The sequence below is a fragment of the Balaenoptera ricei genome, chromosome 8, assembly GCF_028023285.1.
Source record: "Balaenoptera ricei isolate mBalRic1 chromosome 8, mBalRic1.hap2, whole genome shotgun sequence".
NCBI lineage: Eukaryota > Metazoa > Chordata > Mammalia > Artiodactyla > Balaenopteridae > Balaenoptera > Balaenoptera ricei.
Genome location: NC_082646.1, coordinates 13878863 through 13905082, shown reverse-complemented (window position 1 = coordinate 13905082; position 26220 = coordinate 13878863). Strand labels below are relative to the sequence as shown.

The window sequence follows — 26220 nt, the reverse complement described above, 5'->3', positions numbered from 1 at the left end:
ATTTCTCCACATTCTCACCAACACTTATTATTGGGTATGAAGCAGGGTTTTGATTTGCAGTTCCCTAAGGATTAAAGATGTTGAGCATCTTTTTATGTGCTTATTAGTCATTTGTATATCTTCTTTAGAGAAATGGCTATTTTGGCCATTTTAAAATTGGATTTTTTGTCTTTCCATTGTTAAATTTTAAGAGTTCTTTATATATTCTGGCTACTAGTCCCTTATGAACAACAGTTATTTTGTATATCAAATGATAAGTGGCTGTGAGAGCTTTATAAACTGCAAGAGATGTCGCAAATTAAACGAAGGCTCTGACGAACAGAGAAAGCACAGAAGCCAGCGGTTCTACGCTGGTGGTCGAGTCCCGGGGCCTCCCAGACACAACCCGCGTCTCAGCCTGCGTGCACAGTCTTCCCACCCCACGGCGCCCCGCCCCCCGCCCTTTGACCCTTGCCGTTTCCGGTTGGAGACGTGGCTCGAGGCCGCCATCTTGGCAAGAGGCGAAGCGGCCGGCTCTCCTGTCAGGGGGGCAGCAGGTCCGGAGCGGCCGGTGCTCCCCTTCCCCCGACCCCAGCCCTAGCTGCAGTGGCGCCGGAGCGCGGGTGCGCCCCACCACCGCCGTCGCCATGGTAAGACCCGGGCCGGGCCCAACTCCCGGTTCCCGGCCTTGCTCGACCGCTCTCCCTGCTGCCGGCCTGTGCTGGGGCCAGAGGAGCCCCGCCCCGAGGGCCTGGAGCTGGGCGCTTCCCCGGGGCTCTGGGAGCAGGGTGGCCTTCCGCACCCTGTGCCCGACCTCCCGGGAGATCCGAGGGACCTAACTCCAGTCCCTCTGTGGTCGCGCCCACACCCCTCCCCCGCAACCAGCTGGGCACCCTCCTCTGCCGGGACCCGGGCCCTAAAACGGGCCCAGGGTTGTTGCTCTGCAAGAACCTCTTAGTGATGTCCCTTGGACCCCACGCTGTGGACCTGGGCGCTAGTGTCCAGCAGGTTCCGTGGGCACCTAGGCGCAGCAAGCTGGGCCTCTCGAGGGTTCTCTTCCTTCTGTAATCAGCTCACCTCTCATCCCCGGTGTTCCGTAGGCCGTTGAAGTTTGAAATCTAAACCCATTAGTGTTCAGGACTTTTTCTTTAGTTTGTTTGAAAAGGACAAATAGAGGAAGGTTCGAAAGGAGGCATAGAACAGGAAGGAGTAACTTCTGACATTAATTTGTCACTAATTTGTCGGACCCAAGTGTCCCAGAAACCTGCCACCTACTTCTGTAGATATTAGGTGGGTCCATTTGTCAGTGTGATTGAGTATACGCTGTGTATAAGAGCATTGGGAAAATGTGAACCGAGTTATCGATATCACAGGCTTTCTGTCTTCAGGGAGCTTGTCGTTCAGGTGAAGTGAAATGTGGATGTGGCATATCGTAATCAGATATCTCACAGGAGGGAGGAGGGGTTTATACTCTGGGACCTGTTACTTGCCTTCAGTTGCATTATCTTTGTGTTCTCATCTATTGTTAAAATTAACGTGGGTGCGAGATGGTACAAAACAGTGCTCACTCCACTACATCTTGCTTTCTCACGACGATTTGTGGATATTTATGAAGTAGGAGAAATTTTGTGACAAAATTTCAAAATTGTGAAATTTCCAGACAAGCTAGTGATTTTTTTAAGTGCACTTTATGCCCTTCAGTCTTTTGAAGGACGTTCTTTTTTTTAAATTCTCTTCTTGTCAATAGATTATTAATTTGATTTCAAGCATCTTCCTACATACTTCAGAGATGACAGTATAATTTGGTGCCAATCATTAAGTTCTGTTCACGACCTTTTTAGATGAGAACTTGGATGGTGGGGGGGGGGGCATTCATGCTTGGACTTTAAACCACTGAAAGGTTTTCTTCAGCTTCAGGCATATAAATTGCATCAAGTAGGTTTACCTCATAAAACTTTTATGTTGGACATAAAATTTCCCAAAACTCCTTTCTTCGTTTCCACTAGGAGGCTTAGTATTTGGGTAGTGATTTTTAAACTACTTCCTTTATACATCCTGGATGTACCTGTAGTGCATTTCAGAGTATAGTGTAATATTAAAAGCAAAATTAAAGTCTTGTATTATATAAATGAAATGTAGGTTAATATTTACAAAAACCTTGTTTGTTGAAAAGTTCTTGGAACCTCATACTATTTTTTTTCCTAGTACGATTTTTAATTCATAGATAACCAGAGGGATGGTAGATCCCTAGGTGTTGAGTGATAAATATAAAAATATAAATTTTGCATATTATTTGGACATGTGTGCATATACATACAGTTGTGTCATGTTTAAATATGCATATGTTTCTGAATTACTTGGGACTTGGCATGATCCAGATACCTACAGATTTGTGTACTCTGGAGAACAACTTATCTCAGTACATTCTGTAAGACATTATTAAGTATTTTTCTGTGTAATGTTTTCAGGTTCTGTTCCTTTACAAAGAGATCCCTGGACAAAGAAAGGTCCAAATAGGGTAACATTTTGTAAGATTTCTTGGATCTAAAAGTTGTATCCAAACTTCTGAAAGTTGATTTTTCCTCAACATTTTATTATAAAATTTTCAAACATGTAGGAAAGTTGAAAGAGCTTTACAGTGAACACTCCGTGTAACCAACAGCTAGATTCTGTAATTGACATTTCACTATTCTTGCTTTATCACGCATGTAATGATCCATTCATCCCTGTAGCCATCTTTTTTTTCAAATGTGCTTTAGGGTAAGTTGTAGATATCAGTATGTAAATGTTGATTTTTGAAAAATAAATTTCCTTTAGCTTTAGTTACTGGAGTTGGTGCAAAATGTCCTACACTACAAAGTCCTCCTAGAGAAATAAATGAACAAATGGAAAAACAAATGGCCTATGGTGACTTTGTTATAAAATGAAGTACAAAAAAAAGCATCTTTTGATTGATCTTTTTTTCTAGCTTTCTGCAAATTAATGAGAACATGTTCTTATTTTCTTAACACTTGTCAGATATCATTATAGTCAGTTCTTTTTCTTAGTAAACTTATGTTTGAATGAACTTGATATTAAGTCTCATGGTAGCCCTAATCTGTAAAATCTTTACTTATATCTACAGAGTGCTGTTCTCTTCTTTTTTATTTATTTATTTATTTATGGCTGTGTTGTGTCTTCGTTTCTGTGCGAGGGCTTTCTCTAGTTGTGGCAAGCGGGGGCCACTCTTCATCGCGGTGTGCGGGCCTCTCACTGTCACGGCCTCTCTTGTTGCGGAGCACAGGCTCCAGACGCGCAGGCTCAGTAGTTGTGGCTCACGGGCCCAGCTGCTCCGCGGCATATGGGATCTTCCCAGACCAGGGCTCGAACCCGTGTCCCCTGCATTGACAGGCGGATTCTTAACCACTGCGCCACCAGGGAAGCCCCCTGTTCTCTTCTTATTTACTAAGTATAGGCAATGAGTAAATTTACTGTAGTGATCACATTAAATATAAATGATCACAATATGTTCAGTTCCCAAGAGTCATTAGTTATTAGGAAGCTAGATTTGGGTTTGTATGGCTGGTCTACACATGATGGGGGCAGGGGGAGACTGAAATCCTACACAGTAATAACAGTTCCCAGTTAGGGAGTTATTATTGTTTTGGTTTTTCTTTTTTCTTTTTCTTTTTCATATACAATACAGCAGCTGCACAGCTATTGTATTCTTTATGTATTTTTTTTTGATTGTTGTTTGAGAGGAGAGCAAAGAATGAAAATGATTTTCTTGGGTTTCTTTTGACTTACCATCGTATTTATTCTCCAAATAGAAGGTACACTGCAGAAACTGAGAACAATGTCCTTTTATTTTTATACTCTACAGGTTTTTGTTTTAGAACAGAAACTTGTGATGAGCTTAAAACTCTCACTGAGTAACTTCAGGTTTTGGTTTTGTATGTGCTCTGTATTTTATTGTAATCTTCCGCCGATTTGATTTTATCTGTAATCACTTCATGCATACAAGAAAGACGAAATGGTCCTCTATGACAGTTGTAGAAGCTGGCCTTAATATGATCATGAATTATTATATATATCATCATTACAGTGAATTACGAGGAACAAAGTGACTGGCTAATTCTGGAAGTGAGGAATACTGAAGCATTTAGAGGTTCAAGGAAGTCCTTGACTTTTTTCTTTAGGGAATTATGCGTATTTATGCTGAATTACTACCTGTTATGCTTGGACCTCTATCACTAGTGGGGGTGAAGGGATGATATGGCAGCTATCTGACACACGTATACTATACACACACATGATTTGTTTTGGTTAGGCAGTTTGCCTTCTGGCAGCTTAATATTAATGTATGGTTCCAAAGTATTGATAGTGGGACTTCCCTGGTGGTCCAGTGGTAAGAATCCACCTTCCAATGCAGGGGATGTGGGTTCGATCCCTAGTCAGGGAGCTAAGATCCCACATGCCACAGGGCAACTAAGCCCATGTGCCACAACTACTGACCTCATGCGCCTCAAGTAGAGAGTCTGCATGCCACAAATTACAGAGCCCATGAGCCGTGGAACCCACGGGCCACAAGTACAGAACCCAGGTGCACTGGAGCCCGTGCCACAACTAGAGAGAGAAAACCCACACGCCACAACTAGAGAGAAGCCTGTGCACCAATAAAAAACCCAAAAAAAAACCAAAGTATTGATAGTTAGCACTGGAGCAGTGGGTGTGAAATGGAGGTATTGCACATTTTCTGTTGCTGTAAAGTTTTCAGATGCTTACACTTATAGAATCTTAAAGATGCAAAGGCACTTTCACATAAACTAACCTCTATTTTCACATAAACTAACCTCTTTTATTTTATTTTATTTATTTATTTTTAAAATTAATTTATTTTTGGCTGCCTTTTTAAAAATTTTTTTTTATTTTTTATTTTTAAATTTACTTATTTATGGCTGTGTTGGGTCTTCATTTCTGTGCGAGGGCTTTCTCTAGTTGTGGCAAGTGGGGGCCACTCTTCATCGTGATGCGCAGGCCTTTCACTGTCGTGGCCTCTCTTATTGCGGAGCACAGGCTCCAGATGCGCAGGCTCAGTAGTTGTGGCTCACGGGCCTAGTTGCTCCGTGGCATGTGGGATCTTCCCAGACCAGGGCTCGAACCCGTGTCTCCTGCATTGGCAGGCAGATTCTCAACCACTGCGTCACCAGGGAAGCCCTATTTTTGGCTGCCTTTTGTCTTCGTTGCAGCGCGGGCTTTCTCTAGTTGTGGCAAGGAGGGGCTACTCTTCATCGCAGTGCGCGGGCTTCTCATTGTGGTGGCTTCTCTTGTTCCGGAGCGCAGGCTCTAGGGCACGCAGGCTCAGTAGTTGTGGCTCGCGGGCTCTAGAGCACAGGCTCAGTAGTTGTGGCGCACAGGCTTAGTTGCTCCACGGCATGTGGGATCTTCCCGGACCAGGGATCGAACCCGTGTCCCCTGCATTGGCAGGCAGATTCTTAACCGCTGTGCCACCAGGGAAGTCCCTAACCTCTATTTTAGGGATATTTCAAGAAACAATTAAGTGACATCCAAGGTAACGTAATTAGTGGCAGAGGCAGAACAGAAACCTAATTCTCCAGGTTTCTTTACTCAAGGAACTTTTTGATCCATGTAGTTAAAGCCGGGTAGGAGAGTGTTGTTATTTAATCCAAGAACAAATGACAATATATTCAAAGCATTTTAAGTATTATTAAGAGAAAAGTTGTCTGACAAAGTGTAACCTAATGGGAAATTTTATTTTGTTTTTTTAAACAGTCCTGAAGAGATCATCTACGTAACTTCTGGACCCTCAGTTTTTGTATCTATAAATCGATCAAGGGCCCTTGAAAGTTTGGTTGAGGTCTAAATGCTCTTTTCCAAAAATGTAAAAAACAAGTAAAATAACTGTATAGAGAATCAAACTTATTCACTCTTCCCCAAAGAAAATCAGATCAAATTACAGTAGGAAAAATTAACCTACCTTTTAGTATGAACTATTTTTTAATAATTGGTAAACATTTATGTGAAGGGAAGCTTAATTATTTAAAGGCATTTAAGATGAATGTTAATTTAGGATAGGTTAAATTTATCTTGTTTCGAGCTAACCATACCTTCCAGCCATGTTAATAACTGTGTTATTAACATGGGTAACAGTGAATAGAAACCTGTGTCAGCTTTGTGGATCCTGTGATTGTGGTGTCTTGGGTGTTTTGAGGTTTAGAGCCATGCTTAGTGTTGGGCACTTTGGTCCTAGTTTGGGAGCTTTATTCTGCTTATATCTGGATAGTGGAGTGTCTCAAGAGAGTCCCAGAGTTCTCCTGCTTGGGACCTACTATTTTATCCTACTGTTTCTTCATCTTTACATACTCAAATTCCCTGATTTATCAAAGCATAATTTAAATGCTGTTTCTTCCATCAAGTCATCAGTGATCTTGTGAGCTAGAAGTAATTTCTTCCTCTGAATTCCTATAGTGTATTACTTAACACACTCTGCCTAGTATTAGTTATTTATGTTTGTGTCTTATCCCTATTAGCCTGCTGCTGCCTTTTTTTTTTGAGTTATAATCGACATATAGCATATTACTTTCACGTGTACAACATAATAATTTGATATTTGTATGTATTGTGAAATGATCACCAAAATAAGTCTAGGTAACATTCATCACTATACATAGTTACAAAAAAAGTTATTTTTTTTGGGTGCGAACTTTTGAGATCTTACCAGATTTCTTAAGAGAAGAATGCCAGTCTTACTGATTTCCTCATAGTATTCCCAGAGAGCATCTAGTGTGTATAGTAGGTGTCCAATAAATAATTATTTAGTTAATTCTTATAATAATACTGCTAAAATGGAGATTGCCACTGCCTATAATTAGCCTTTGACCATGCCCAATCAATAAAGCAAAGTGGGTGAATTGCCCCTCTACATAGCGTACACCTTTCTGGTTACAGGTTGCCTTTAATTTCCCTTTCATGTTGCCTTGATGTTAATTTTTACCTAAACTCTATCCGTATGGTATGGAGGTGTTTTAAATTCCAGCTGCCTAAGAACTACCCTGAAACATACAAACAGGCTTCTTACTGTTTCTAACAGGCTTATTATTATTAGGTATGTTAGACATGGGCTTTGTATTAAATCAGCATATTTATATAGATCTGAAGGTTTGGTCTGAGCAGTCCTTTCTCTGAGTAGACTTTTGACTTCAAGTGTTTAAATTGTGCTGTGCTTAGTATCTTTACTGTGGCTTATTCTGTTCCTTCAAAACCTCATAAAATTCTAAGGTGGGGTACCATACTTCTTAGGACTGTGGTTCTCAGCCCTTTTTTTTTTTTTTTTTTTTTGGTGAGGAGCGCTTCTATAAGTATTAAATTTATGATGTGTTCCTATTTATTAGTAATATTTCTCACTGCATAAAGTGATTCTCTATGGGTCATTTGAGAATTACTACTCTAGAGGATCTATGAATTCTCTGACATTATATGTAAAATTTTGTGGGGAGTCTATTTGCATTATTTGAGTATTAAAATATTGCCAAACCCATAAAGGTAAAAGTCCATTGCCTTGAAGTGACAAATTTTTTAATGACATGCATTTCTTGGCAAGTTTATTATTAATAATGGTGCTGTTTTACATTGTGTGTGTGTTTTATGTTTACATATTTTGTGGCATAAGTTGTATAGCTTTGGCTTACAGTTTTATTACACTCATTTGGTCCTCATAATAGCTTGTGAGGTAGTCAGATGATGCTCCATTTTCTGAGGAAACTGAAGCTAAGAGAGATTGAAACGTAACTTAAGTCAGACAGATAGTAAATAGAAGAACAAAAACTAGGATCCAAATCGTCTCACTTCCAGTCATGTAATTTTCCTGGTATATTAACTTGGTTCTTCGCAAATTTAGAACACTATTTCTAATTCACATAGTCTTTGGGAGAAGGAGAAACCAATGTGAGGTGATCCTAAATATAAGGGAATACCTCATTTACCTGATGAGAATATTAAGAAGAAAAGCTTTTCAGAATATAAAACTTTTAGGACTATAGCACAAATAGTTAAAAATATGTTCTTAAAGTATTTAATAATTTACTTATACATACTGTTTAAAGTTACAGAAATACGATTTTTAATTGAGAAATAATTCCTTTTTTCTGTTCTTATGTTCATGAAACAGTTTATCCAAATTCTTCACAAGCATCATCATCATCACTAGGTCTTCTTTTTGAATTACCAGTTTTTTAGAACTTTTATACGTTGAGTTTTTTGATATTTGACACTTTTCGAATTCATATATTGATACTTTTGGAAATTTTAACCCATTTGTATAACATTATGACAGTTGATTTTCACCAAACTTATGTGGTCATCATTTCATGATGTATGTAAGTCAAATCATTATGCTGTACATGTTAAACTTTTACAGTGCTGTATGTCAATTACATTTCAATAAAACTAGAAGAAAAAAATGAAATTAAAGACATGGACTCACCGGGACTTCCCCGGCGGTCCAGTGGTTAAGACTCTGCCTTCCAATGCAGAAGGCGTGGGTTCAGTCCCTGGTTGGGGAACTAAGATCCCATATGCCGTGGGGTGTGGCCAAAAACTTTAAAAAAAAAAAAAAAAAAAGACATGGAATCACCATGATGTATACTTAAAATATCTCACATTTTTATATGTTAATTTTACCTCAGTAAAGCTGAATTAAATAAAATTCTGTGGCCAACAACAACAAAATAGTAAAGTTAAAGACATGAGGTGGGAGATTTCCTTTGAAAAGAATGGGTCATAACCTTGTTGCATTTTTATTCTTTTTCTGGGATCCTTTACTCCCCTCAGTATATCTTCTTGCCTCATGCCTGGGTGGTAGCAGAAACCTCCCAAGTAGTTGGTGATGGTGAAAGATACATTTCTTAAGTACAAAACTGTTTATTTAAAAAAAACAAACTATTTATTAAAAAAATTATAAATATTTTGGAGAAAGTGACTGTTTTGGGACTTTTAAGCTAGCTTATTTGCCACTCTTGAAGTAACCAACTGTAATTTTATACTCTATACCTCTCTGTATGTTTTTAAAGTATTTTCTTATCTTTTTAAAAGGATATAACTTACAAAACAAGATTCTTCCTAAGAGTATTTATTTATGCTGTAGAACTACTTTCTTTTTTTTAACTTTTTAATTCTATACAACGTAACTTTATGCTGGAATAATTAAGGTAAGTTTCAATATAGAGTCTATAGACTCAGGAACATAAAATTGTATAACTCCCTTAAATGAGCTTCTTTCTAAACTTGCCGTTGTTATTTGGGAAATAGAGCAGTTGATAGCATTATTCTTGAGATTTCACATGAGAAAATTTGCCTGATGTTCATTGGAAGCAAATCAATCAGTAAAAATACAAATCTGTTTGGTAGAGGGAAATTATTTGTGCAGGATATAGATCAAACACTTTCTCAGTATAAATTGTTTTTACCTAGCTGCATGGAAATAAGCGTGATGGTAATTATCTCCCAAATACCCTAATGTCCTATCCTTGATGAATAAGGACATTGTGTTCTCCTATAATTATTATAAAACTGTATTGCTGTTTTGAAACTATAAGAATATTTATTCAAATTGACTAACTTGTTTTTTCTTCAAGCTGCTCACCTGTAGAGGACAGGTTTCCGTAAAGCTGAGAAGCCTGACCAGTAAGATGTTGATATTTCAGAGGTTGTATCCTAGGATTGAGGCTTCCAAAATGTGTAAATAGTCATTTTGTTACTTGTCCTTGTGAACTTTTGGGTTCCTGTACTGAAGAGACTATTAACACTGTACTTAATATTCTTACTACTCTGCTAATGGCATTTGGTCTTATCTTCTTTGATGCTTTATTCATTTTGTTTAATGAAATGCCAGACTCTGAAAAAAAGACTGTTAGTCTTGATCATTGCCCAGTGTCAAAACCTGTGTGAAACATTGAGTCTTTTAGTTTTTCATTTTACAGATTGTTTGCATGTCTGGAGGTAAGATAGTGTGGGATGGGAAGGTTAATCAAAGAGCAGAAGATAAATTTAGACTCACTAGATTGGTTCCATATTCTAGGTAAAAATGAAAGGAAAGGTCAGGGGCCTTGTATAAATCTTCAGTCTGCCTGATCAGACCTCCCTTTTGGCTGTGGAGATCTCTATTCTCCCTAGAAAAAGTTTAAACTCTTCTTTATGGGTCTGCCAAAGCAGAGAGCAACCCAGTTTTGAGTCACAGGGGATCCATTCATAATGTATGTGTAGACCTAGAAAAAATTATTTCTTTACTAAGTTTTTCTCTAGGTATGTTATTGAAAAACAGGAGTAATAGCTTCATTTCCCTCTACTTTAGCTTTGTCTTATGAATGACATACTATAATTAAAAGAGCAATGAAGTAGAGTTTGAAAGTCAGCATTCTAATAGTAGTCACATCACTAAATAACTGAGTGTACCATTCTACAGAAGATCTGAGGATGTTGAGAAAACACATGTAAAGAAATAATTAATTAGTACTTATTTATATGTTCCCGGCAGGTGCTGTTGGCAGCAGCAGTCTGCACAAAAGCAGGAAAGGCTATTGTTTCTCGACAGTTTGTAGAGATGACCCGAACTCGGATTGAGGGCTTGTTAGCAGCTTTTCCAAAGCTCATGAACACTGGAAAACAACACACATTTGTTGAAACAGAGAGTGTCAGATATGTTTACCAGCCTATGGAGAAACTGTACATGGTACTGATCACTACCAAAAACAGCAACATCTTAGAAGATCTGGAGACCCTAAGGCTCTTCTCAAGAGTGGTAAGAATCCTGTAATATCGGGTTACAGTTTTTGTTTTTAAATTTTTTGTGTAAAACTGTTTTTCCCCCAAAGCAGCTGATGCTTATCAGTTTGCATGTTCTATGCCCCCAGCCCTCATCCCAGCATCTTACTACTACAGCTCCTATTCATTCAGCAGACACTTACTGGGTATCCTAGACTGTAAGTATTACTAAGGAGAATATGAGAACTGCCCTTTTGTTTCCCATTTCTCTAGCAGTTACTCTAACCTGCCTTTGTGGTTCTGACTCTTGTTTGGCCATATTTTTAGATAATATTCTTCAGGTAAGATTTGTTGATGTAGCCACACACATACAAAGACTTTATGCCACAGACTTGCTTAAAATACAGAGTAGCAGAAGGAGCTAATAAAGGGATTTAGGCTTATTGAAATTTGTGTATTTTAAAGGATAAGAACTGGAAAACAAAACTGCTGATAAATTCTAAGTCTTTCTTTTCCATTGCTCTCCATGATTAGATTCCTGAATATTGCCGAGCCTTAGAAGAGAATGAAATATCTGAGCACTGTTTTGATTTGATTTTTGCATTTGATGAAATTGTTGCCCTGGGATACCGGGAGAATGTTAACCTGGCACAGATCAGAACCTTCACAGAAATGGATTCTCATGAGGAGAAGGTGTTCAGAGCAGTCAGAGAGGTAAATAGGGTCTTCTCTGGGGCTGCTGGTTTGTATATCTTTCTTTTAGGCTTCATTATCTGATTTTCCCTTTTTTATTTGCTAGTTTAGTCTGTACTCAAAGCTACATCCAAGTATGTATCTTCTTGTAGACTCAAGAACGTGAAGCCAAGGCTGAGATGCGGCGTAAAGCAAAAGAATTACAACAGGCCCGAAGAGATGCAGAGAGACAGGGCAAAAAAGCACCAGGATTTGGGGGATTTGGAAGCTCCACAGTGTCTGGAGGTAGCACAGCTGCTATGATCACAGAGACCATCATTGAAACTGATAAACCAAAAGTGGCACCTGCACCAGCCAGGTATAATCCAGTGTATCACCCAGAATGCAATCCTATAATGACAGATGAAGGCTGTATGTGTGTATCTCAGAGTGATATCTGATTTTTAGGCAAACTGGAAATAACGAGTGACTTGATGAAGTAAGATGTAATATTAAATTTGGCTGCATAATATGGGGATAAAGGAGAAATCTGAATGTGGTGTTTTTCCTTTTGTGTAAAAGAGAGTTCTTTTACAAATTATAACATGATCTCAATTTCCTATGAGAGTTGCCTTATTTTGGGAGAAGAGGGGATATTTAACTGTTTAAGGAACATGTATTTTTAATCTAGTGTTCATGAATGGATTTAAGGGAGAATCTGAACTACCTGAAATTATGTGAAAAAGTTTGTTTGCACACAGGTATATTTATCTGGATAGAAGGTACAAAGTTTTTGTCAGATCACACATGCTTATGAAAGTATACCTTTGGTCTTTGGGTACTTGAAGCTTATATGGGTTTTTTTGTTTTGTTTTGTTTTTTTGTTTTGTTTCTGGCTGCGCCCCTGTGGCATACGTGATCTTAGTCCCCGACCAGGGATGAAGCCGTGGCCCCTGCAGTGGAAGCACAGAGTCCTAACCCCTGGACCACCAGGGAATTCCTGAAGCTTACATGTTAATTGTGACCCAGCTGTCAGTTCGGGCAGGGAATAGTCTAGTTGTCCACTAAACACTAGGAAGCTTGTGTTTTTTCCTTGAGGTATTCACATTCCTCTTAAAGAACAGCTTCAAGGAAAGCTTCAGTGATAGAGAATTATTAATTAGTTTTTAACTTTTTTAATCATGTGTGTATTTTTGTGTGTATGTGTGTGTTCTTCCACTTAGGCCTTCAGGCCCTAGCAAGGCTTTGAAACTGGGAGCCAAAGGAAAGGAAGTAGATAACTTTGTTGACAAATTGAAATCTGAAGGTGAAACTATCATGTCCTCCAGTACGGGCAAGCGTACCTCTGAAGCAACCAAAGTGCATGCTCCACCCATTAATATGGAGAGGTAAGTAGTAACTCTTTCAGTAAGAACAGACCACAGAGTGTTAAAAAAAAATTATCTCAATGCACTGTAAATTCTTTTTGTGTCTTAATTTTTCCAGATTTAAAACACTTAAAGAGTATATTCTAAACAAGGTCCTACTGTATAGCACAAGGAACTATATTGAATATCCTGTGATAAACCATAATGGAAAAGAATATGAAAAAGAATATATATATGTATAACTGAGTCACTTTACTGTACAGCAATTAAGCACAACGTTGTAAATCAGCTATACTTAAATAAAATTTTTTTTTAAAAAGTACATTCTAGGTATTAACATGAGGTCTTCCCCCCTCCCCCCTTTAAACATGTTTGGGGGCTCTCAGCCATCTGTTTTCTATTAAGTTTAGAACTTACCTTTCTATCAACTGTGTGGTGGCTAAATTAAACAAAAATAACTTTTCTTTGTGCCTAGTGTGTACTTTGTCTCTTAAAATGGAGTGGAATTAGAGGGCTAGAGCTATGATTAGCACTGTACTATATTTTGGCATGTCTTTTTCTAATTAATTTTTTTTTAATTTTAATTTTAATTAATTTATTTTTGGTTGCATTGGGTCTTCATTGCTGCGCGCGGACTTCCTCTAGTTGCGTTGAGTGGGGGCTACTCTTCGTTTGCGTGCATGGGCTTCTCATTGTGGTGGCTTCTCTTGTTGTGGAGCATGAGCTCTAGGCGCCCGGGCTTCAGTATTTGTGGCACATGGGCTCAGTAGTTGTGGCTCGCAGACTCTAGATTGCAGGCTCACTAGTTGTGGCACATGGGCTTAGTTGTTCCGTGGCATGTGGGATCTTCCCGGACTAGGGCTTGAACCCGTGTCCCCTGCATTGGCAGGCGGATTCTCAACCACTGCGCCACCAGGGAAATCCTTCTAATTAAGTTTTAAGGAGGACAAAATTTATAAATATCTTTAGTAGCAAATAATGTATTATCTTTTGCCTTTTAAGTATTTGAACCCAGTATAGAATATTTTGATTTGTCTCTTAGGACTTGTGGTACTGGTTGGTAACATTTTTAAGTGGTAGTTATCAAGTTCACATATTCATGACTCAGATTTCTTGTTTTGAAGCCCAAACCTTCTACTGTTACTGATGGTTTTGAGGTCAAGTGAAAGATGAGTCTGGGAGGATACCTCTGTCAGGTGTGCATAAAAGAGGAGTATGTTGTATGTCTTCTTCTGTATGAAATGAACGGGGTTACGTCGGGGTAAATCTCTTTAATCACTAAAGCTCCTGTGCTATTCCTAGTAGTTGCTTTGAGGAAGACAGAGGCTTGACACTATTTTAATAAGATGTTGGAGACCATCATGTACTAGAGAGGACTTGAGACTTTTTTCTGAATGATGAAGTACTTCTTGAGCATGGAGCAAATGCTTGTGAAGGTAAATGAGACCCTGCATTGTCATAAGACACATTCCTCTGTGGTCTTGAGTCTCATGCCTTTGTTTCTGGGAAGTCTTAGAGGTTAGAACAGAACAAAGTAGGATGCCAGAATAGTGTTTTTAAGCCTCTGCAGTTCACCCAGCTAAAAATAGTTTTAGTAAGGAATATGGATAGATTGTACTTAGTAATTGCCCATAGCAGTAGCACCTTTTATTTTACTTATTTTGAAAACTAGATTATACATTCATGTAGTTCAAAATTCAAAAGGTTCAAAGGGTATTGAACTAAAACTTCTTCCTCCCGCCCAGCCATGCAGGTTTCTCTTTTTGGAGGCAACTAGTATTCACTAGGTTTTTTTTAATTTTTAAAAAATTTTAAAAAATTTAAAGTTTTTTGGCGACGCCTCATGGCATGCAGGATCTTAGTTCCCCGACCAGGGATTGAACTCGCACCCCTGCGGTGGAAGCACGGAGTCTTAACCACTTGGATGCTGGGGAAGTCTCAGTATTAACTAGTTTTTGTGTGAATCTTCCAAGAGGGATAGTCTATGTATAGATGAATAAAAACATGGTATAACTTCTGTATTTCTCCTTTTTATACATTAGTGGTGGCATACTAGATACATTTTCCAATTGCTTTTTTCACTTAACTATTTTGAAGACAAGAATTTCCTTATTTGAAGCTATAGAGACATGACATCCAAATGCAGTACCTTACCCTAGACTGGATCTTGTACTACTATAAGGGGCATTATTAGGTCAACTGACAAAATTGGCATATGAATGGTAGATTAAAGTATTGTATCAATGTAAATTTATGAAGTTAATAACAGTACTGTGGTTATGTGAAAGAATATCCTGTTCTTACAAAATGCACTCTGAAAATGTTTAGGGGTAAAGGGCCATGATGTATATATTCTACCTGTAAATGGTTCAGGGAAAAAAGTAAAATATATTTATATAGAGACAGTGTGCAAATGATAAAACAAATGGGATAAAATGTTAACAATACATAAAAAGGGTATACATGTATTTCTGTTATAATTTTAATTTTTTAATTTTTGAAATTTTTTTCAAATAAAAAGCTTTTTCAATTGTTCCTCTTTATTTTTTTTCTAATTGCCCAGTATTCATTTTTGTGGATATACTTTTATGTATTTAAGTAGTCCCCCTATTGACGGACATTTGTTTCTAAACTTTTGCTATTACAAACAATTCTTCAGTGAATAACTTACTACATTGTTTTGCACAGGTGAGAATTTATCTGTAGGATGAGGACTTGCTGAACCAAAGGGTGTAATGCTTTTATTTTATTTTATTTTATTTTATTTTATTTTATTTTATTTTTTAGGGATAAAGGTTTTTTCTTTTTTTAATTGAAGTATAATTGATTTATAATGTTATGCTAATTTCTGCTGTACAGCAAAGTGACTCAGTTATGCATACATATATATAATATATACACATTCTTTTTAATTTTTATTTATTTATTTTAAATTTTATTTGTTTATTTTTGGCTGCGTTGGGTCTTCATTGCTGTGCGCAGGCTTTCTCTAGCTGCAGCGAGCGGGGGCTACTCTTCGTTGTGCGGTGTGCGGGCTTCTCATTGCAGTGGCTTCTCTTGTTGCAGAGCCCAGCTCTAGGCACGTGGGCTTCAGTAGTTGTGGCATGCAGGCTCAGTAGTTGTGGCGCACGGGCTTAGTTGCTCCGCGGCATGTGGGATCTTCCCGGACCACGGCTCGAACCTGTATCCCCTGCATTGGCAGACAGATTCTTAACCACTGTGCCACCAGGGAAGTCCCCACATTATTTTTTAATATTCTTTTCCATTACGGTTTATCCCAGGAGATTGGATATAGTTTCTTGTGCTATACAGTAGGACCTTGTTGTTTATCCATTCTAAATGTGATAGTTTATATAATGCTTTAAATTTTGATACACATGGCTGCAGCACCTTTAAATAAGTTGCTGATGGCTAATCACCATTAAACCCTGGAGAAAGGGAGTTCTGGTTTTTACCTGTCTGAGCAGATTTATCATTCTTTCTCTACAGTGTGCACATGAAGATTGAGGAAAAGATCACACTAACCTGTGGACGAGATGGAGGATTACAGAATATGGAGTTGCATGGCATGATCATGCTTAGGATCTCAGATGATAAATTTGGCCGAATTCGTCTTCATGTGGAAAATGAAGACAAGAAAGGGGTGCAGCTACAGGTGTGTAGAGGCTTTTGATAAGGGAGTATTAAGGCTTTTGTCTACCTAACACAGTCTTTCTCAACTGGAGTTCCGTGTGTGAACCATAGAACACAGAAGATTATTTAACTTTATATAACTAGTGCCATTCTAGATGCATAGGAAAGAAGTTAATTTATTACCTACAGTGGAAGCCTTGAATTGATAAATGCCTTCCCAAGCCAGTTGGGAATGATTGACAGCAGCTGTATTAGTATGGCCTTTTAATACTGGAATTGAGTGAAAGGTCATTTTGAAATCTAATAAATGACTTCATACTCACTAACAAAAGTACAAAGAGATGCATATTTGTTACTATTATGCAAAGAGTAAATTCATTTAGGATATTGCTTGAAATATAATTTAAAAAACAACAAAGTTTTAAAACTTAATAGGGTGGTATTTTATTTTATTTTTAAATTTATTTATTTTATTTTATTTTTGGCTGCATTGAGTCTTCGTTGCTTTACACAGGCTTTCTCTAGTTGCAGTGAGTGGGGCTACTCTTTGTTGTGGTGCGTGGGCTTCTCATTGAGATGGCTTCTTTTGTTGCAGAGCATGGGCTCTAGGTGCCTGAACTTCAGTAGTTGTGGCATGCGGGCTCAGTAGTGGTGGCTCATGGGCTCTAGGGCGTAGGCTCAGTAGTTGTGGCACACGGGCTTAGTTGCTCCACAGCATGTGGGATCTTCCTGGACCAGGGCTCGAACCCGTGTCCCCTGCATTGGCAGGCGGATTCTTAACCACTGCGCCACCAGGGAAGCCCAGGAGGTATTTTATTAAAACAGGTTATGACACTAAGTTTACTCATGCTGCTACTATATAAACTGCCAGTGCTTGTTTTGTTAGCTGAAGGGCAATATATCTAATGGTATATTTGAAAAGTACCTAAAATTCTTAAAAATGAATATGTATGTTCCACCTACCTGGCTATGTAAGAGACCTTCTTTATATTATTACAGTTTCTTGTTACAGTTTATTTAGATGGTTGATCTTATATCTCTTGTGACAAGAACAAAGCCTTTTCAGCGAAGAAAGTGGTTTTGTCTACTTTTTATTCCACTCATAACCAGCGCACAGTTGTCTTTTGGAAGTAGTACTTATATTATTTGACAGTAGCTTTGCTGGCTCATAAAGTCTATGTAATCTGCTCTCCAAAAGTTACTTCTTTTTCCTTTTTTCTCCTAATGTGACTTCTTTTAAAAAGATCAGTCCATCTTAGTTGGCCTGAGTTTGCACAACTTTAGCTCTCTAGGCAAAATTGCAACTAAACTTTCCACAGAGCTTTTCCCCTCTCCTGTCTCCTTAGTATAAGGCCAGGACTGTTATGTGACCCAGCCAGCTGATCAACGTCTGACCCTAGTCTTCTGTTTGGCAAGCTTAGCCTCACCATCAGGCTGCTCCCTATGAAGTATTTTTGTAAAGGACTTGGTTAATGGTCTTTTAACTTTCTCAGTTACAAAGTTACTAACTTGTTACTTACAAACAAAATGGCTTAGAGTTGAAATTACTTTATTACTATTTTTTAAATGTCTTAAATCTTTAAAAGTCTTTGAAGAAAGGAAATCTTTCTTCAAAATCAAAAATAATTGGAATTTTTTAGGCACCCTGTTTTAGATGTTTAGATTACGGGCCATGTAAGACCAAAAGGAATTTATTTCCTGTCTTATAATGTCTGAACCTCAGAAGTTTTCTTTCCCTTCTCATTTCAGACCCATCCAAATGTGGATAAAAAACTTTTCACTGCAGAATCTCTAATTGGCTTGAAGAACCCAGAGAAGTCATTTCCAGTCAGTAGTGACGTTGGGGTGCTAAAGTGGAGACTACAAACCACAGAGGAGTCTTTTATTCCACTGACAAGTAAGTGCCTCTGCCCAATCCTACTAAGCTAGACTGCACTGAGAACTAGAAATAGCCCTGGCTTGTACATTCTTCATTGCCACAATTCTTTTTGACAAAATGACCTTTCAAAATGGGCTCAGTGCTATATTTAGTGTATTTTGGTAATAAGTAGCTTAAATTTTAAATACCTTTAATTTTGAAACCATTATTTTTAGTAGTTTACACTAGGATGTTTAAGGCCTGCAGTTGTCAGTTTTGATTTGCCATCTTAACTTTCCTCCATTCTTTTTCTAATGTTCTAATATACCTGCTTTGCTTTTCTCTTCAGTTAATTGCTGGCCCTCAGAAAGTGGAAATGGTTGTGATGTCAACATAGAGTATGAGCTACAAGAAGATAATTTAGAACTGAATGATGTGGTTATCACCATCCCACTCCCGTAAGTACCCCACATAATCATTTTTTCTATAGTGAGCTTTTAGAACTAGTCTTTTGGAACTCGTTTTGGAGGCAGCACTTAGCTGGCTATCCATTCTAAGATATTTGTTTCTCATAAAGGCCAGTTGTGAAAGAAGCCAGGTACAAAAGGCTGCATACTTACTATATGATGCCACTTATAAGACATTCTGAAAAGGTATTACTCTTGGAACAGAAATCAAGCATTTGATTGCAAAGAGAAGAAGCATTTGATCGCAGAGGAGCACAAAGGAACTTTTGGAGATGATGGAAATGTTATATGACTTGATTGTAATGGTGCTTACAAGATACATTTGTCAATGCATGGAGCTGTACACTTTTAAAGGAGTGGATATTACTGATTTTAAAGCCAAACAAGCAAAGCTGGTTATAGTTCTAGAGCTGTGTTTTCAGATATTGGTCTTCAGATTGTTCATGTAGTAATGAAGGTTTCCAGAAGGAGGAGCCAATTCTCAGTCAGACTTTCTCTGCTTTGTTTTGCAACTCTTAAAGGAATTGAGTCTGTCAGACTGAATTTTTCTTTTTCACTTTGTTCTCTAAATTTTCAACTAAAGATGAGATTATGTTTTCAAGGGTACTATTCTTGCTGAAACAAGATATCTGCATTAGTTTCAGTAAATTTTCTAACAGCTTTATTGAGGTATAGTTGACATGTGATAAACTACACGTATTTAAATTATAAAGTTTGATAAGTTTTGGCATGTATGCACCATCATCACAGTTAAGATAACAAAACTATGCATCACCCCCGAAGTTTAGTTCCGGTAAGTTTTTGATGTGTGCTTAAATGGCCTACTTTCTAGGATCATCTGGAAATACTCTTACTTTAAGTTTATCTCCTCACTAGCATTTCTAGTGACTGAACCATTATTACTTCACCATTGAATCCCTGCTTCTCTCCTCTGCCTTTCAGCACCCCCATGATTAAGTACAGGGCTTAATTATGAATACCCAGTAAGTGAATTCTTAGTGTGTCTATACTATTAAATTTCTCAGTTATTATTACAGAGAAAATGGTTCTAATTTAATCTGTAGTTTTGTTCAAATTAATTTTAATTTAATTAAAATTAAATTAATTTAATTAATTTTTATTTGTAGTTTGATTCAGGCCTTTATATGGCCAGGTCTGGTTTTAGTCATTCTTATTTCCATTTTTTAAAATATGCTTTATTACCAATATCCCCTTTAATGGGCTAATCATCTTATTCTTCACAGCTTGGTTATTATTTCAGAACAATAGATGGCTGCCTTGAACCATTGTGAGACTTGGGCGTTGGTGGCAGGTGTGGGTTTTATTTTGTCAAGATTTATTTTACTAGACTATTTTTAGGATGCCACAAGTTTTAGGCCTCTCCATTTACCCTGTAATTGTGGTTATGGTGGTTTCCTGCGTCTTAGTTCAACTTTGCAGTAGTCTCCAGAAGAGACCCTTAGACAGCATTTTACCCTATTGTCTAGAACTGATCAAATTAGAGGATCTCAGAATCAGAATTGGAACAAGGGCAAAGGGAAGAAACATATATACAACTGGGACCATAAAATTGATAGGGAAGAGTTAATTGTGTTATATCACCCTTAAAGTTTTCTTTGTCTCCCTTATTTACCCTGCCTTTAATGCAAACATTGGATGTCACTGCTGAATTAAAAGGTGGTAAATTTAGAGTGTGTAGGAGTAGCTGGCACTGCCTGTCAGCCGTGTGCGGGGATGCACAGTGCGTCCTGACTAGCCCTGGTTCTCCTGCAGACTAAGGACAACTATGTAATATCTCTCTTTCCCATCACGTTCACATTTTGCCCAGGGGTAATTGTGCTTTCACACATCAAATAAAGTTCAGTTACTGGATTATAAATCAAATAAACCCACTGGCATCAACTACAATAAGTTTTAAAACCTTCTAAAATCTTTTAAAAACATCCTCTCAAAGGTCCAGATTCATCTCCATTCTAAATAACCACATAATGGTGTTTAAGTTCTCCCCCACGGTTATTATCAACCTGTTTTTCCCCTCATTGGCATCTTTGAAGAGAGCTACACTATGTTAAAATTCCATCATGACAAGGCAGCAAACCATTAGTGCAGTATTTTGGGAAATACATCCCACTTTACACATTTGTCAGTCTCAGTCCTCTGCCAGCTCCAGATCTAGTCCATAAGTTGGAGCAGCCCAGGACTATGTTTGCCCATTACTTATGGTTGCATATATCTGTACCTACAAAAGGAATGAATGAGACCCTTGGCCAAGGTAAGGGTCCTTGAAGTTATCAGGGAGTCTAATTTTTTCTAGGACTATATAAAAGTGGGCAGAATTTGAGGAGCATAATCAAATTTGGGGCTGGTTTTCCTTGGCATAGTTCTTCTAGCTCTGGACAGCTAACTTGACACGGATGTTTCCTGTGACAGATCTGGTGTCGGCGCACCGGTGATTGGTGAGATTGATGGCGAATATCGACATGACAGTCGACGAAATACCTTGGAGTGGTGCCTGCCAGTGATTGATGCCAAAAATAAGAGTGGCAGCCTTGAGTTCAGCATTGCTGGGCAGCCCAATGATTTCTTCCCTGTTCAAGTCTCCTTCATCTCCAAAAAAAATTACTGTAACATACAGGTACCCTTGTTTAATAGAGAACTTATATGCGGAAAGTGGTAGGACAGATACCTGATAGGCAACATGACTTCATGGTCAGAGCAGAAATCAGAAAAGCTGATGTCCCCCGTGGATTCCATTGCTGCCTCATTGTATAACCTTGGTCAGTTCTTCACCTGCTTTATCTCAGTTTTCCTCTCTAGATCAAACGAAGTAAAGAAATTGAAAATGACTACATATAAAAGTACTTATGGGTTGTGCAAGACTCATATCTCTTAGTTGCCTGTTTTTTTTTAATAATCTCATGTATCTTAAAATCCATTTGCCAAAACACTCAACACATGACTTAGTAATGCCTTCTGTATTGTCCCTTGGTTTGATCCCAAGGAATGAAAGAAAGTTTATTTGGAAGACAAAATTACTGCCAAAAAAGGTGATTCTAATACAAATGGATACAGTTTTTGTGTTCTTTTATGTCACAGCTTCCCTTCATTAATACGGATAATCATAAGCCAGTTCTCTTGTAAACCTTGTCCTTAAGGTAGGCAGGCAAAGCAGGGGAAATCTGTGGACTGTTTATTTATTTATTTATTTATTCATGCATTCATGCATTCATTCCGTGCCATGCGTCTTGTGGGATCTTAGTTTCCCGACCAGGGATTGAACCCAGGCCCATGGCAGTGAAAGCGCTGAGTGCTAACTACTGGACCGCCACGGATTTCCCTGTGAACTGTCCTTCAGATCATTATTTTTAACTCGTTTTTCTTCCAGCTTTCAAATTGCATTATAAGCACCGAGTTTATAGTGTTATCTTCCCCTCTGACTTGTTGATTTGCTTGTTATTCTGGTTATCTCCCCAGGTGGTCTCTGTCTCTCCTGAAAGTGCTTGGGAAGTTATAGTTGCATCTGCTGGATGATTCCAAAGAGCAGTTCCCCCTCCCTCCCTCTCTCCCTCTCTCCCTCCCTCTCTCCCTCTCTCCCTCCCTCTCTCCCCCTCCCTCCCTCCCCCCCATTTCAGTTATTGGCTTAAACCCGTCAGTATTGGGAGCACATTGTTGAACCCAAGACATTTTCCTGTTACTGACCATTTGAAGAACAGGACAGTATAATTGCTTTGTCAGAACCTCACTAGAAAATATGAATCAATGGTTTAAGTTTTGTGTTGGTGCCATTATGTGCACCATTGTTACAGGTAGTTCATTAAATTGGACATCTGTTATTATTAATAAAGAGAAATCTCAGGACTTCCCTGGTGGTGCAATGGTTAGGACTCTGAACTCCCAATGCAGGGGGCCCGGGTTTGATCCCTGGTCGGGGAACTATATCCCGCACGCATGCCACAACTAAGAGTTCGCATGCCACAACTAAGGATCCCGCCTGCCACAACTAAATACCCAGCGCAACCAAATAAATAAATACTAAAAAAAAAAAGTACGTTTAAATAAAAAATAAATAAAAAGAAATCTCATTAGAAGGACCCAGCCATATCTAGAAAATGAATATGATAGAACAACTTAGACTGAGAGCAAATTAAACAAATAATGTTGAATTGTTAGAATGTTGCATTTTGGATCAAAATGTTAATTGATCATCCTGATAGAATGTCTATGACTTTCATAGGTTTTATAGGGCAGAGCCTGGGCAGTGGCCACTCATTCTGGACCTTTTACTTAATATTAATACCACTCTACATGTCATCCCAACAGTTGTCTTTTCTATCTAGAGAGCGGATTAATCATGTTGGTAGGGAAGAGTGATACTGTGAGCTGCAGTTGTGAATTGAACTTTTTTAGTATTTCTGAGTTACTTTTAATACTGCTTTAGGGGATTTGATCTGTTCTGTACTGAGAATTTAGCCAGCACCTTAAAGACCTGCTGTCCTTCTGCTTTACCTTACTCTTTGTTTGTTTTCCTAGGTTACCAAAGTGACCCAGGTAGATGGAAACAGCCCTGTAAGGTTTTCCACAGAGACCACTTTCCTAGTGGATAAGTATGAAATTCTGTAATACCAAGAAGAGGGAACCGAAAAGGAAAATTTTCAAATTAATAAAGAAGAAGCCAACGGTGGCTGAAGAGTTTTGTCCAAACCTGCAAGCCATTGGAGACCCTTTTTTTCAAATACAGTGCACGATTCTCTGAGCGCAAGGACCCTCAACTCACCCTCAGTGTTTCAGTGTCACAGAGACATTCTCTGGCAAAGAAATGACACAAACATAAAGGGAAAGGCTGCTGATTTCTTTGGCAGATTTTACTGGCCAGCAGGAAAGCAAGCTCTCCAGAGAATGCCCCCAGTTAAACACTTTGTCCCCCATCACCTAAGTTGTCTTTTATTTTAATCCCTAAATATATTTCATACTTTGTTTTTAAAAAGTTTTCTCTGCAGAAGGTTTTAATCTTTCATACTCCTTTCCTTTACCTTCAGTTTTTTTCTTTCTATATATCCAATCCAGCACTGAGATCATCTGCATATAGGCACTATATTTGGCACTCCGGGAACAGGTTGATCTAATCCATTCTTGATTTCTGGACTATGCAGGTGAACTGCTTGAGGGGTAGGGGGTCTAGAAGTTAAAAGATAAGGATGTCTTATGTCCTTTTCCTATATCTATTCATCCCTCCATTCCTTTGCCAGGTTGTTTTCCTTGCAGGCTTGTTGCTCTGGTTTAGAACACTAGTGTGAATCCCACTTGTGTCAATATTAAAGACAGCTGAGAAGCAGCTTTCAAATGGTATAGCCCCCACTTCAAGGTGTGTGGGAGGAGAATGGTCATGTCCAGTTAGGGATTTCACACCCACAGGTAATCATGTCTGCTGCTGGTGCTACCCAGCCTTCCATTCTCCATATTTTGGGTACTTCAGCTAAAACATGATAGCTAATGGTCTTTGTAATCCATTCACATTCCTGAGATTCACCACCTCCCTCTTCCTGAATGTTCTCTATGTCATCAGTTTTTTCCTTTCTATCAGACATGAGGTTATGATTTTGGAGGCTGTAGGTTCAGTGAGTCTTTGTGCCAATCCCATTGGTCCTGAACTATCAAGGAGCCTCCATTTTCACCACCAAGTTTTTAGCATTTCAAGATCCAGCTGATTATATCACTGTGTAGGCATTGATATACTCCATTCTAGCCTGCCCAGCATTTTTTCAGCAGCCTTTCTGTTCCTGTGTCTGAAATCCTTCCTTTTTCTCCCCTAAGCCTTTTCTGTTTAGTGTCATCATGTAATGGTTGTTTCTCCGCCCCATCTCACCCATTACTTCTTCAATGGAGAAGACTACATCAGCCAGCCCAGCGTTGGCTTTTAACCCAGTATTGCACTGGGAGTTGGTGGAGTTGCTGCCAGGCTGCAGCCACAGACAGGGGGAAGAGACAGATGACAGTAGATGACCTCCTGCACTTTCAGCTGGTTGGAGAGTACGACTCCCACTCTGAACAACATCTGGCCTTCCCTGCAAAGAGTGTACTGTAATTGAAGCAGAGCAGTCACACACAAATGGCCATGGATGGAATTGTTTGCCAAAGAAATTTCTGGCCTTTCCCTTTCCCTTAACTGCATCAGGGAAGAATCCTTATCTCTAGCTTGGTTTCCACATAAGGTTTTTTTGAAGAAGGGGACTGGAACAAAAAATCTGTCATGTAGTTAAGTAGACAAGAAATCTTATTAATTCAGTTTTGTTTGAGAGTTGCTTGTCCATATGATTTTTTTAAAGTGAAGTTTAGTTTCACAAAAACTTTTTTTTCTAAAATTACTTTTGGGGTAATATTTAAAATGAGAGAAGTTTTGTAACCCTGTAAAATACATAGGGAATATAACATTCCAGTGTACACAAAGAAGGCAAATTCTTTAATCAAATAAAAAGTATTATAAAATGAATGTTTTTTAGACTGTTGACTCTCTCATACTTTGGTGTCTTCTTTGGTGTCGTCAGAATGCTGTAACAGGATCTAAGATTAAAAATTAATGATATGTTTCTTTAAGAGGAAATAATCTCTATCTGAGAGTATTCATTGCCTTTTCTCCCTATTACAGGTATTGTGTCTTCTGGTGTATTTTTCTACATTTGAGCATATACACATACACATGCACTCCTGACAGTGTAGCTTTTGAATTTGATGCCACTTATGGGCTTTTGATCTTAATTTTGTCAGGGCCAGTTGTAGAGTCAGAAAAATGAGGATTCATCTTTAAAGAATAACCATAGTTGGTGATATCTTGGAGCATTCTCTTCCCCATTAGACAAACAGTGGTAAGTAAGTGATGCAGGCATGAGTGATGAAGGCCTTCCTTGGAAGTTGATAATTCCCTCAGAAAAGGCTTCTTCCTTCCTTTCTTTTTATTTAACTTGAAAAACTTTTGAATGTCACCAAATTGTTTGGAAGGCAAATCTCTGATGAATAGTAAGTTTCTGGAATGAATAAGTTTTTATTTTAATGGTGAAAGCCAAGATTTTGAGAAATTGCAAGAGAAATTGCAAGTATCTTTAATGTTGCTGAAGTGTGGCTTGGATCTCTGAGGCTGTAACGTTAATCCAGTGAAATGAAGCACACCAAAACCACGCCACACCCTCTGACTGGCAGCTGATCCCTCCACAGCATCAAGGGGAGTTTTTGTTGGCCTCTTGTGAGGGAAACTAACAGAATAATTAGATCTGACTGAGCATTCTGTTTAATGTAGGAGGTTTGTGGTTCCTGCTCTGGGTTAATTAATTCCACATAGAGGAGGTAGGGAGGTAGGTGAGTTCCTTTTAAAAAAAAGGTCTGTCATTCATCTACTCACAGTATCAAACCCCAAATCTATCAACCCATGCATCTCTACAGGAAACTTTGCCCTCCAATTAATTTAACGTTGTTCACACTGGGTAGGCTCTCAGAG

General features: G+C 38.5%; 1 protein-coding gene across 1 annotated transcript; it reads left to right on the top strand.

The window, feature by feature from the left end:
* Positions 1-458: 458 nt before the first annotated feature.
* On the top strand, positions 459-25221 carry ARCN1 (archain 1). Its single transcript, XM_059930286.1, has 10 exons — positions 459-629; positions 10511-10774; positions 11272-11451; positions 11583-11788; positions 12633-12797; positions 16266-16431; positions 18159-18306; positions 18617-18725; positions 21165-21369; positions 23265-25221. Exons 1-10 carry the CDS (start codon positions 627-629, stop codon positions 23352-23354), a joined length of 1536 nt encoding a protein of 511 aa, XP_059786269.1. The 5' UTR covers positions 459-626; the 3' UTR covers positions 23355-25221.
* Positions 25222-26220: the final 999 nt, after the last annotated feature.